Source organism: Numida meleagris, chromosome 6 (assembly GCF_002078875.1).
Source record: "Numida meleagris isolate 19003 breed g44 Domestic line chromosome 6, NumMel1.0, whole genome shotgun sequence".
NCBI lineage: Eukaryota > Metazoa > Chordata > Aves > Galliformes > Numididae > Numida > Numida meleagris.
In genome coordinates, this window is record NC_034414.1 from 1,249,314 (window position 1) to 1,262,560 (window position 13,247).

At 55.2% G+C, this 13,247-nt stretch overlaps 2 protein-coding genes across 14 annotated transcripts in view; one reads left to right on the forward strand and one right to left on the reverse strand.

Moving 5' to 3' along the window:
- The window catches only part of LOC110400847 (mas-related G-protein coupled receptor member H-like), a 95,599-nt gene that overhangs the window by 46,447 nt on the left and 35,905 nt on the right, over positions 1–13,247 (reverse strand). For 4 of the 13 annotated variants that reach the window (XM_021401164.1, XM_021401157.1, XM_021401138.1 and 1 more), the window contains one exon: positions 11,130–11,832. The exons of the other annotated variants lie outside the window; for them this stretch is intronic. The gene's annotated coding sequence lies outside the window, so the exon portion shown is untranslated. Of the gene's footprint in view, positions 1–11,129; positions 11,833–13,247 lie in introns of those variants that run through there. 13 annotated transcript variants of the gene reach the window in all.
- LOC110401191 (hydroperoxide isomerase ALOXE3-like) lies at positions 3,689–9,182 on the forward strand. The gene is made up of 13 exons (XM_021402006.1): positions 3,689–4,172; positions 4,515–4,713; positions 5,179–5,260; positions 5,345–5,467; positions 5,575–5,711; positions 5,755–6,125; positions 6,218–6,421; positions 6,793–6,879; positions 6,994–7,163; positions 7,243–7,364; positions 7,471–7,571; positions 8,040–8,210; positions 8,347–9,182. The coding sequence occupies exons 1-13, from the start codon at positions 4,035–4,037 to the stop codon at positions 8,524–8,526; spliced, it is 2,085 nt and encodes a 694-aa protein (XP_021257681.1). The 5' UTR covers positions 3,689–4,034; the 3' UTR covers positions 8,527–9,182.

Genomic DNA, 13,247 nt, shown 5'->3' on the forward strand with positions numbered 1-13,247 from the left:
GGGCACCTGAGAGGACTGCAGGCCCTGGGGGACACTAGAGAGCATGTGAAGGCAGTGGGGCAAACTGCGGGACGTTTGGAAGCACAGAGAGAGGAGGTGAGTTGCAGTACTGCTACACTGGCAGCAGCTGGGAACACTACTGGGAGCACTGGAGGGCAGTGGCAATGACAGAGGTCGCTGCTCCCCAGCTGCACCGTCCTCTTGCAGGGACATGCTCGGCTGAGCCTTGAAAGAGATGGAAGAACAGTGACTTGCAGAATGAAACGCTATGACCACAGAGTAGTCATAAAGCAGGTATGTTTTATTCGTGCGCACGCCGGGTGCAGAGGGGGCAGCCCCTTCCTAATCTGCACACCGAAAGCAGGTCAACGCCTTCATTTATAGAAAGACTACATGCACATTCATAGTATTTCTAAAACAAGGAGTGGTTGTTACAATTATTTCTGGAAACTTATTACGATATTCTATGCCCGTTCAGGTTGAGGCGCCCCACATTCTGCCCATTGTTTGTGCTCAACTACCCCACAGTTCCAACTATATACAACAAATTATCACCCCGTTCACACTGAGGTGCCCCACACCCTTCCCATTATTGATGCTCAGCTGCTCCAGGGATTCCAGCAATATACAACAAATTATCCCCCCATTCGATTCCCCCCTTTTCTATATCCTAGCAAATTCTTTTGCTAAATTATTCAGTTATTATCTAATGACTTTTGGAAATATGCTCCACTCTCCATTTTCTGACTCAGTTTATGCTTTTTCCGTGTCTCATAACTATCCCCCGTCTGTCTACACATCCGCATCAAATATCGTCGCGTACAACATACAATTATCCCAAGAAAGAGGAAGGTCATGCATACTAGAAAGAGTTGCTTCCACCAGGCAAAATTTGGAAGTGTTGTCCCTCCAGGCTGAAGCAAGTCCTATACAAATACTACCAAAGTTAGTATATACATGATGCCTTCTTAGGTTTAAGCTTAAGAGGTTCCTTCTCTTCAACAGTCCACAGTGGCTTCGTCGCCCTTTTGACTCGGGCATGATGGATCCACAACGCTTGTTCTTTCACCTCGCTCGCTGCGTACGACGTTAATATTACCAGGAACAGTCCTTCCCACTTGGGCTGGAGCGGTGAATCAGTAGTCCATAGCTATAGATCCAAAAGCCAACACCACCCGGTCATTCCCAAGAACGTGCGTAGCTCCTTAGCCGTCCGCAGTTGAGGAGTTTGGCAAATAGCCTCCTTCCTCATCGTTCCAAGCGTCCTAAATCCGGCCATGATCTCATAGCCTAGATAGACTACTCGCTGTTGAGCCACTTGGGCTTTCCGTGGAGAGACTTGATAGCCAGTAAGTCCATGATTCCACTGCTCCGGGTCCTTAGCCAGCTGCTTCCCAAAAGCAGTCGGGCTGTTTTCGAACCCCTGAGGGAGCACTGTCCGTGTAAGTTGAGTCTTCCTCCCCAAATTGGGGTTTTCCCATTCAAATGCAAATAATAATTGACTTTTGGGGCTCAGGGGCAAACAGAAGAAGGCATCCTTCAGATCCAGTACGGTAAACCAAGCCAATTCATTAGATAACTTGGTGAGCAATGTATATGGATTTGCCACCAGTGGGTGCGGCTCCTCCACTATTTTATTGAGAGCTCTTAAATCTTGTACTATCCTATGACTCCCGTCGGGCTTCTTAACTGGTAGGATAGGGGCGTTATACTTTGATTCGCATTCTACTAGCGGTCCAAACTTTGTAAAACGATCAATTATTGGCTGAATTCCCTTTCTCTCCTCAAGCCGCAGAGGATCCTGTTTGATCCTCACCGGCTGAGTTCCTGGTTTTGCTTTGACCGCGACTGGGAGGGCAGTCTCTGCCCACCCCGGGGCTTCCGTTGCCTATACCCCTGGGTAGACCTGATCCAGGATTTCATCTGGAACTCCCATGCCTGTGGGGGGTAGTAATTAATGCCACACTAAGCACTTCAATCAGTTGGCTTTCGTTCACCCTGAATTCTATTTTCCCAGATTCAAATTTTATCTCTGCTCCCAATTGTTCCAACAGATGTCACCCCAGTCACGGTTTCGGCGAGTTAGGCGTGTACAGGAATTGATGAATCCCTACCTGTTTACCTATACTGAATTGTAAAGGCTTTCCTTTAACTTCTGGAGCGTTTGTCTGATGTCCCCTGCTGATTGCCCTATAAAGAGGGACGCCAGCTGCTGAACGCCTATTTCAGATCCCGGGTCTAATGGGGTATGTCTTAACTTACCAAGGAACTCAGATGGAGTTTCCCTCGGTCCCCGAGGATTCCTTATTGTTTCCAACAGCCCACGCCTTATAGCTCATACACCAGTTGGACCAAATACGTATTCCTCTTTAAACCCCAGCCCACAACCCCAACAGATAGACAGGTCTCTCCTATTCCACTGTAATTCTTGGGCAGCGTTACAGGTCAAGCATCCATTAACAAATACAGGGTTACAACCCTTTTCGGGGTGCAACAGACATCCAAGTACAACTAGGTCTCACACTCACACCACTCGCTCCTTGGATTCAATGCCCAGCATTCACACTATATAGCAGCTGCTTATAAAGTCTCCGTTGCTGGGTAATGGAGTCTGCCTACTTCTCCAGGGTAAGGGAACACCGAATTCCTTGGACAAGAGCTATAACCAACATCCCCCAGCAACGAGAGCGCTTACGTTACAAATGGAATTCCACAGGCAATAATTTTATACCAAAAACACTTAACAATGACAAGGATAGCAACAATGACAAACACAGTTCCTATCACTAGAAGAAAGAAAACAAGTTCGGACACGTACCCCTTAGATAATCCTGCCGGGACCCCTCCTGGCAGCTAACTGCAAATGCCCTCCCCCCTTTTACTTCCAGAAACTTATTACAATATTCTATGCCCATTCAGGTTGAGGCGCCCCACATCCTTCCCATTATTCATGCTCAACCGCTCCACGGATTCCAGCAATATACAACAAATTATCCCCCCATTCAACAGACAGTACCGACAGCGTCCCCATCGCTGGGGAATCTTGGAGGTACGTTTAGGTCTAGGTGACGATGTAGGGGGAACATGGCAGGACTCCGGGGAGAGGGCTCGAGGTGCTTCTTGGCAGGGGGATTGCATTACCCACAACAAGCAGGAGCTGGGAGCAGGGATGCTCGGACGTCGGGGTCCCTTGCTGACGAGGGTGGCCTGATCTGGGTGGCATTGTCCCCACCCTGTCCTGCTCGCCACAAGGGATGGAACCGCACAGCAGCTGGAAGGGGACCCCGGTGCCAGGGTGCTAGGACATGGCCATTTTCCACCACGAGAAACACCTGTGTTCTCGTGGCATGTGCACATGTGCAGGGGGATAGGATTTGCGCACAGTCAAGGCAGGGTCAGGAGAAGGAGGTGGGTGCTGAGCCCTCCTGTACTGCAGGCTCAGCCTCGGGGCCACCACTTGGGCAACGTCCCCTGGCCGTATCTGGAGAGATTAGATTTGCCAGATACCAACTGGTAACGGACATCTGGTAAAACCCGCCCTCGAAAGGGAATGACTGGGTGCCCCAGTGGTCCCTTGAGCAACTGACCTCAGGCCTTGCAACACGCTAACTGCCCGGAACTGCAGATTTCCACCTGAAATAACCTGCAGGCTCCCCCTCCCCCGGTCCCGTCTTATCCCTATGGGCATTCGTTTCACTTTGCTGCCTACTTCCCTTGCAAACAATGCGGGAGGAAGCGGAGGATGGACTTGGATAAAAGCATTAATATTGAAAAAATAATGACAAATGAAAAGCCTGAACGCTGTGGGATTTCCTCCCCTGAGTGATGCATGGATTGCTTTCTGCTCCGCCCTGCTGTGGGGCTGGCCACCCGTGACCCCACTGCTCACCCCGGGGTGCCCCACGTGAGACGGGCAGCGGGAAACAAATGCGGCACCGGGGAGGGGGTGGGCCACAAAGTGTTAGGGAGCAGCCGTCTTCAGAGGCACGCAACATCCCTGCAAGGGCTTCTGGCTGCTGCAGCTGCAGGACCCCATGGCTACTTACAAGGTGAAGGTGGCGACGGGTGATGTCCTTGAAGCTGGGACCGTAAACAGCATCTACATCACCTTGGTGGGGAGTCGAGGCGAGAGCCCAGAGACAATGATGAGCTACAAGTTCCGGCCAGGAACGGTAGGCATGGGGAGAGGGTCTCTGTAGCGTGAGGGGCGGCACAGGCTGCCCCAATGGGTCTCAGCATAGGTTTTGCTTGGGAGAACGGGAGAAGAGCTGGGTCTTCTCCGAGATTTGGGCAGAACGGAGGAAAAGGACGATGGAGAGGTGGAGGAAATGGGTCGTGGGGGACGGAGGAAAGGGGAAAGAGGGAGGAAGTGGTCCTGGAGGGATGGATGAGGGGGGATCCCTGGAAAGATGCTCTGGTTCCTCACGCCACAAATGGGAAATGCCTGTACTGACCGACAAAACGCTGGGACAGACATGCTCCCATCCCTAACCATCACTGCTCTCCCTCCCCAGGTGAAGGAGCGGACAGTGAAGTGCGAGCAGGACCTGGGTCCCATTGTGCTAGTCCGCCTGACCAAGTCACGGCTCTTCCTGGAGGATGCCTGGTTCTGCAACGAGGTGCACGTGACAGCCCCCGATGGCACAGCCTATCGCTTCCCCTGCTACCAGTGGCTGGAGGGGAAGACTACCCAGGAATTCCGTGAGGGCTCAGGTAGGACTCATCTCACCTCCGCCCTCCCATGGTAGCTGGGGCGCTTGCGTGGAAGAGGACAGTGGGGTCACGCATCGCTCAGCCTGGCTCTGCCCAAGTAGCCCAGATCCCTTTTGGTGACGTGGTGATAATGGAGGAGAAAGAGGGCGGGTGCTGCCACACGTCCTGGAGACTCTGAAGCAATCCGAGTTTTTGGCATAGAAACTTTTTTTTTCCAATCCCCCTCAAGTCTGCTATGTCTCACCCCCTTGAGCTGGGTGTCTCTGCCAAATGGCACAATGGACACTGCTGTCCTGCAGCCGTCAGCACAAGGTCTTTGCACCAGGTGGCAAAGGATGCTCGGGGTGGGGGATGCTGTCATTCCACCCAACCCCCCCAAAGCAGTGTCTTTTCACTGCAATTTTTGGACTGCAGCACCAGCCCCACACAGGGTCCAGCCTTGATTCCTCTTCTCCTTCCCACTAGGGAAAAAAATGGCAGATGATGACCTGGAGATTCTCAGGGAGCACCGGCGCAAGGAACTGAGGGCACGGCAGGAGGCTTACCAGTGAGAGCACTGGGGGAGACAGGGGGATGGAGCGTGCCCTGTTACGGTGAGAGGTGATGCTGGAGTCCCCATCTCTCTGTGCAGGTGGAAGAGTTACGCTGAAGGATGGCCCCGTTGCCTCAACGTGGACTCCATCTTTGACCTGGACTCAAACGCACAGTTCTCCTGCACACGAGCCAAATCCTTCAAGGGCCTCCTCATCTACCAGTGAGCAATGGCCTGGGGTGATGGTGGCAGGTGGACACCTTCCTGGCCGCTGTCTAGGTTCCAGGCAGGTGAGGGAATGAGGGAATGAGGCTTCTCGCGCCCCACAGGGGAGCCACACACCTCCTGTCAGGTTTCCTGGCCAGACCCAGGTCCTGGAGAAGCCTGGATGAGATGCGGACCATTTTCTCCAGGACAAAGGGCAGGGACATAGGTGCGTGCCTTGCCCTCCCCTCTTCCTCTTCCAGCTGAGGGTCTTCCTCGTTCCCGCAAACCCGACAGTCGTGACTAATCGGGAGCAAACAGGGATGGGGCACTGACCTCAAGGCATCTCCTAGTCCCTGAGTACGTTGCAAGCCACTGGCAAGAGGATACCTTCTTTGGGTACCAGTTCCTCAATGGCAACAACCCCATCGTCATCCAGAATTGCACAGTACTGCCAAAAAAATTCCCAGTAACGCAAGAGATGGTGGCTGGCTCCCTGGGAGGGGGTACCACCTTGAGCAAGGAAATGAAGGAGGGACGCATCTTCATTGTGGACTACGAGGTGCTGCAGGGCATCCCAGCAGGCACCATCCACGGGCGGCAGCAGTACGTGGCAGCCCCGCTCTGCCTGCTGCACCAGGATGCCAATGGGAGCCTGCGCCCCATTGCTATCCAGGTAGGGGCATCCATGCCCAATGCATGCCACCACCCGAGGGACAGCCCCACCCCCATGGGGGGCTGGTCCTACTGTACAGTTTTGTCCCACAGCTCAGCCAGACGCCCGGGCCCACCAGCCCCATCTTCCTGCCCAGCGACGACGAGTGGGACTGGCTCCTGGCCAAGACCTGGGTGCGCAACGCTGACTTCTACAGCCACCAGGTCATCACCCACCTTCTTCGGACCCACCTCTTCGGGGAGGTCTTTGCCGTCGCCACCCTGCGCCAGCTGCCCACCTGTCACCCATTCTTCAAGGTAGACACCCGGGAGGTCTTTCGAGGCCACCAGCTCGCCCATCAGCCCAGTCCTGTGGCCGATCTCATCACGGCAGTTGTCACACACCCAATCATCTCTGACTTCTTGGGAAATTGCCGGTCCCTCTCAACCCCCCGTACCCTTTTCCTTTCTCAAACCGCCCCAGGCCGAGCCCCGCTGACCCCAGCTGCCAGTGCTGACCTCCAGGGCAGCCATTTCCCCTCTTTCTCTTTGCTGTGGCAAAGTCCTCTTTAGGCTTCATCATCCGCAGCACCCGATCCCATGTGGCGCTGCTGGGTCTGCACCTGGCACGAGGTTCCCAGGTTACTCTGGTGCTCTCTGGTCAGGGCGACCCATTTCCCTCTCTCCAGCTACTCATCCCACACTTCCGCTTCACTCTGCACATCAACACGTTGGCCCGGACCATCCTCATTAACCGTGGCGGTGTCATCGACAAGGTGAGCCCTGGGGACGTCAGTGGGGCTGTAAAATATCACACCTTCTGCCTGAGCCCCCGATGGTGAGCACTCCATCATCGGGGGCTCACCATCCAAGTGTCTTCTCCTCACTAGGGCTCAGGGGTTACCCACGAGGGACTGGTGCTGATTCTTCAACGGGGCTTGGAGAAGGTTACCTACACATCACTCTGCCTCCCCGACGACATACAAGCCCGTGGCGTCTCCTATATCCCCAACTACCACTACCGGGATGATGGGATGAGCCTCTGGGAGGCCATCAAGAGGTGGAGTGGAGGACTCAGCGACAGCCAGTGATGGCTCTGGGGACATCCTGTAGCCTCACTGTCTCTCTTCCCGTGACAGGTTTGTCTCCGGAATTGTGGCTTTCTACTATAAAGACAATGCAGCGGTGCAAAGTGATGTGGAGCTGCAGGCTTGGGTGATGGATATCTTCACCAATGGCTTCCTGGGTCAGACGTCCTCAGGTACCATTCTGCAGCCCAGTGGGCTCCAAGAGGATTCTAGGTGTCCCCAAGGCCAAGGGGGTGCCTTGGACGGGGCTCTGATAGCTCTTTGCCCCCTGCCCTTCAGGCATCCCCTCCTCGCTGAAGACAGTGGCGGAGCTCATCAAGTTTCTCACCATGGTGGTATTCACTTGCTCAGTGCAGCATGCAGCTGTCAACAACGGACAGGTGGGACAGGGACAGGGAACGTGGCAGGGCGCTTCTGCACTTGAAGAATTCCTATCTGCCCCGTTCTGCAGAGTTATTCCCTGCTGTCCTCTTTGCACTCCGGAGGAAATTCTCCTTCCGATGCCATGGAGGACATCTGTGTCTACCCTCTCTTCATGACAGCGTTCCCTGTTTGTCCTCAGTCTGCACTGAAGGGACAACCTCGTCCAATGCCTTCACGCCCTTAAGAAATGTCCCCATCTGACACCTCTCTGTGAGAGGCTGGTCCTCCTTTCATGCCGGGGGGGGGAACATCTGTCCCCTGCTTACACTGGCAGGACATCCCTCTCCTGCACCACAGGGACATCCCCATCGCATGCCAGAGAGCCCCCACCTCACTTCAGGACAATGTCCTCACCCAACCTGTCCCCACGCCAGGTGGATGACTCCGCCCATCCCCTCCGCTGACGGCAAACTTTCTGCCCACAGTACGACTTGGGCGCCTTCCTACCCAACGCACCATCCTCCATGCGCCACCCGCCGCCAGAGGAGAAGGGCAAGGCCTTCCTCCAGCACTTCCTGGACACTGTCCCCGAAGTTGACACCACTGCCAACATCCTGGTGGCTCTCATCCTCCTCAGCTCCCGCCTGGAAGACATTGTGAGCCTTCCTCACCACCTTGGGTACTCTCAAGCCCAGGATGGTGGTGACCGTTGCCCGACCGATGCCAGCTGGCTTCAGGCAACCACGCCAAGTGCCTGGGCCTGACAGAGTCCCCGTTCTTTTCTCCTTCTAGAGGCTCCTGGGACATTATCCAGAGGAGCGTTTCACAGAGGCGGAACCCCGGCGGCTCATCAGGGCTTTCCAAAGGGAGCTGGAAGACATCCGCGACCGCATTGAAGAGAGAAACTACAAGGCCGAGCTGAGATACAATTACATGAACCCACAGGAGGTCGAGAACAGCATCTCCATCTGAGCTCCCAGGCACACCTAGCACCTGAACACCAGCATGCCCAACTCCCAACACCAGGATACCCTCAGCGCCTAGCACACATAAGCACTCAGAACTAAGAGCCTCTAGCACCCAGCTATCAGCACACCTTGCGCTCAGCGCACGCAGTACGCAGAACTCAGCGCCTCCGGCACTCCGTGCACCCAGCATCTGAGCACCCCCAGTACCTAGCACCTCACGACCCAGAATCCAAAACCCAAACATCCCCAGGACTCAGCATCCTCAGCACCAAGAGCTCAGCACCCACAACACCCAGCACCCGCCCTCAGAAGTCCCAGCACGTGAGCAACCAGCACACCCAGCACACAGAGCCTAGGCACCCCCGGCACCCGCTTCTTCAATAAATGACATCTGTCAATCAAACTCTGTGTGTCCTGTTTCAAGTGCAAGTGTCTGACCGCTTCGGGGCTAACCAAAAGTTAAAGCGTGTTACTGAGGACATTGTCCAAATGCCTCTTGACCACTGACATGCACGAGGCATCAACCAGCTCTCTAGAAAGCCTGTTCCTGTGCTGATCACCACTGCAGTCAAGGCATTTTTCTGAATTATAGAATCATAGCATGGTTTGGGTTGGAAGGGACCTTTAAGATTGCCTAGTTCCAACCCCCTGCTATAAGCAGAGATGCCTCCCTCTAGAACAGGTTGCTCACAGCCCCATCCAGCCCAGCCTTGAACGCCTCCATGGAGGGGGCATCCACAACCCCTTTGGACAACATGTTCCAGTGTCTCACCACCCACACAGTAACAAATTTCTTCATAATACCCAGTATAAATCTACCCACTTCCAGTTAAAACCATTTCCCCTTGTCCTTGTCGCTACACGCCCTTCTAAAAAGTACCCCCCCCCCAGCTTTCCTGCAGGCCTCTTCAGGTTCTGGAAGGCCGTAACAAGGTCTTCCTGGAGCCTTCACTAAATGTCTAGTGTGAAACTGCTTCCAGCCCTTTTATCAGCTTTGTTGCCCTTTGCAAGAAGCTGGAACAATTTTTGGCTCAAACGTCCATAGGGGTAAGACAGGACCGGGGGAGGGGGAGCCTGCAGGTTATTTCAGGTGGAAATCTGCAGTTCTGGGCAGTTAGCGTGTTGCAAGGCCTGAGGTCAAGTTGCTCAAGGGACCACTGGGGCACCCAGTCATTCCCTTTCGAGGGCGGGTTTTACCAGATGTCCGTTACCAGTTGGTATCTGGCAAATCTAATCTCTCCAGATACGGCCAGGGGACGTTGCCCAAGCGACGGCCCCGAGGCTGAGCCTGCAGTGTTTCTCATGGTGGAAAATGCCACCCAGATCAGGCCACCCTCGTCAGCAAGGGACCCCGACGTCCGAGCATCCCTGCTCCCAGCTCCCGCTTGTTGTGGGTAATGCAATCCCCCTGCCAAGAAGCACCTCGAGCCCTCTCCCCGGCGTCCTGCCATGTTCCTCCCACATCGTCACCTGGACCTAAACATACCTCCAAGATTCCCCAGAGATGAGGATGCTGTCGGTACTGTCTGTTCTTCCATCTCTTACAAGGCTCAGCTGAGCGTGTCCCTGCAAGAGGACGATGCAGCTGGGGGTGACCACAGGGAGCAGCGACCTCTTTGATCTCCTTTGCCCTCCAGTGCTCCCAGTACCCCTGAGTGTTTCCAGCTGCTGCCAGTGTAGCAGTACTGCAAGTCACCTCCTCTCTCTGTGCTTCCAAACGTCCCGCAGTTTGCCCCACTGCCTTCAGATGCTCTCTAGTGTCCCCCAGGGCCTGCAGTCCTCTCAGGTACCCCCGGTATGCCAAAAGGTCTCCAGTGCTTCCAGTGCATCTCAGTGCTACCAACACGTCTGAGCCCCACCACACTCTCCATGGTGCGCTGGGGTACCCTGGGATGCACTAGGGAGAACAGGGGCCTGGGAGACACTGGGGATACTGGGGAGAAGCGAGGGGCTACTTGGGAGTATTTGGTGCCTTGGGAGCACAGGGGTGCAACGGGGGAGAACGGGGGGGGGGGAGTGATCTTGGAGACCCTGACAGCACTGGGAGTACTGCTGTACACTGGGAGCATGGGGAGGGGCGGCAGGAGGGCACTGAGGGCTGTGGGGGTTCCAAAGGAGTACTGGTGACAACAGAGGACACCGGGAGCACTGGGAGCGGTGGCACTTTGAGCACTGGGGAGGCATAACCACCAGCAGGGGCCTTAACCCCTCCTTCACTGCAGTTTGGGTAGGGGTCCCGGAGGGTTTGCCGGTTCAGGGAGGAGCAGGTGAGGGACAAGGGCAGTGGGGGGGACATGTAGGAACAGGGAGGGCACTCCTGGCCAGCACTGAGGTCCCAGAGGGGGTCCAGCTCCTCAGACATCCTAGGCTGCTGGGGGCCAGAGCCACCCAACCAAGGACAGAAGGGACAAGCCATCAGCGGGATCCTCGCGAGAGGGCAGTTCATGTCTGTCTTGAGGTGGGTACCTGGCTGCTGTAGTTATGCCAGACGATGAATGCCCATCTGCCCCCATGCTTAGTGTGTGGAATAGTACTGAGTGGCTGACACAACCCAAGCAAAATCAATTTGTGCAGGATATTACCAAAAAAAAAAAAAAAATCCTTTGCTTTAGTTTCTGCTCCCTGTTCCTGTTTATTGCTGTTCTCTTTTGCTTCATGTGTAATTTCCAAACTTGGCATTCTGCAGATAACACCTTTCCCCCCATCACTGTTTTACAGCCCCTAATGATCTCGTTTCTCACTTACAACAGTTGTCATGGACAGGGGCTGCTGCATTCCCTCCCACCTCCCCTGCCGTTTCTCTTGTCCCAGCAGGCTCCAGTGTAACATCTGCCTTTCACCTGCGGTCGATGCAGCCTGCAGGAGAGCAGCACAGGGCTGCAGCACATCCAGCTCAGGTAGGGGCTGGGGGAAGCAGCCAGGAGAGGGCAAGGGGCGAGAGGTGGGAGTGCAGGGGGACAACGAGATGCCCTCAGCCAGCATCTGTGCACTGGGGACAGAGAACCCACTGGGACTGGAGTTTCTCCCCTCTGCGAGCTGCCTCCATGGGCCTTGGCTGTTCCCAGCAAGGAGGAGCACTTTGCCTCGTGGAGCCTGCGAGCTTTGTGGAGGTGGCCGTGTATTTCAGCAGGGAGGAGTGGGCGCAGCAAGCGCTCTGCCAGGACGCGATGCTGGGGACGTACCGGTCCACGGCCTCGCTGGGTGAGGGCTTCGCTGCCTTTCCTCTTCATTAAGGCACCCGTGACAGGGCAGAACGAGCCTGCACGAGCGGCAGAATAAATGCAGGGCAGTTACTTACTGACGGGTGCAGCTACAAAAGAAACACAGATAAGCGTGAGTTGCAGAGGGGATGAGCGTGCTCTGCGCTCAGAGAAAAGCCCCAGAGTCACTGCTGGCAAGCAGGCCTCAGCCAGGAGGGGGAGCATCAGCTCTGTGCAAGCAGCCCAGCACCCAGACGACTCCCAGCTTACTCCTTTAGGATTTTATACTGTTCTGTTGGCTTCCCATAAACCAACAGAGTGCCCCCGCTGCGGTGCCCCAGGTCTGCTCCAGGCTGCTGCCCTGCAGGCATTGCGCAGCACTCCACGATTCTCAGGGTCCTGCCAGCCGTGGATCTCACCTTCGTGCTCCCTCTGGTTCCCTCTGTGGCTGCCAGGGGGAGGAGCGGAAGATGCAGTTTGTGAGCAGCATCTGCACAGCGTGCAAATCCGAGGACTTGTCGCTAGATTTGGAGACTTTCTGCTGAGAAAACTGGCCGTCAGCATGCAGGTGAGGGGACGTGCAGAGGGTTGGGAATGGGGGCACAGACCCCAGCACCCTGAGAGGACAGAGCTGGCACAGAGATAGGTGAGCACGGACAGCAGGCCGGGTGCTGTCGGCTGCCACGTGCCATCCCCGCTGTGTTCTGTCGGTGCTGACGGATGAGGAGCCTGTGGATGATGTGTTCTCAGAGATAAAGCAAGAAAGTGCTGACCGTTGCCAGCAGGAGGTAGCTGCCCAGCCCCTGGTTTGGCCAGTGCAGCCCCAGGGCAGGCTCCTGGCAGCCCTGAAGCTGGCAGGGAGGCTTCTCCTCCCGGTGGAGGTCCACATCCTCCTTCGCAGAGCCTCGAGGCACAGTGCCCAGCAGGCTCCTCTCTCCCCTTCCAGCACAGTTGAGATGGCACTGGAAAGCAAAGCAGAGAGCATTCTGAATTCCCGCTTCAACAGTGTCTTCTTTTTCTTTCAAATGCGGACATTCCAGAAGAGGGGGAAAAAACTCTGCACGGGTGTGTGCTGGGTGAGCTGCCAGAGCCCGAGTCCCTCTGGGCTGCTCCCTGGCTCCTTGTCCCTAGGACACTGGAGACTACAGGTCAGAAATCTCTCTAATAACCACAAAAGAATTGAAGGCTTTGGGAAAATTATGCACAGAGACCTAGATCATTAGGAAGTTTTGCATATCGACGCTCTCTGGTGCCAAGTTCCAGAACTGCAGATACGGAAAGTTTGAATAAGCCTCAGAAGAAGTAGAAACGAGAAGCCAAGTGCCAAATTTCTCAAGGCGTTAGCAGGACCCACTGGGGGCCATCGCTGAAGAGAGCACATAATGTACAACAAGCAAAGTGCATGACCTTGGGTGTGATCATGAAGCAGGAAGCCAGATCTGCTGAACACAGCTGGAAAATAAATGGGGAGATGAGCCTGAAAGTCCTTGATATGTTTCATCAAGGAGGGCTGCCATGCCCTGAC

What these genes read in the sequence shown, in the direction of transcription:
- LOC110401191 (XM_021402006.1), top strand. Translation starts at nt 4,035, where the DNA reads ATGGCTACTTACAAGGTGAAGGTGGCGACGGGTGATGTCCTTGAAGCT. An exon ending in CCTGTCACCCATTCTTCAAG is followed by an intron (nt 6,422 to 6,792) that starts GTAGACACCCGG and finishes CCCTCTCTCCAG; the next exon opens with CTACTCATCCCACACTTCCG. An exon ending in GTGGCGGTGTCATCGACAAG is followed by an intron (nt 6,880 to 6,993) that starts GTGAGCCCTGGG and finishes TCTCCTCACTAG; the next exon opens with GGCTCAGGGGTTACCCACGA.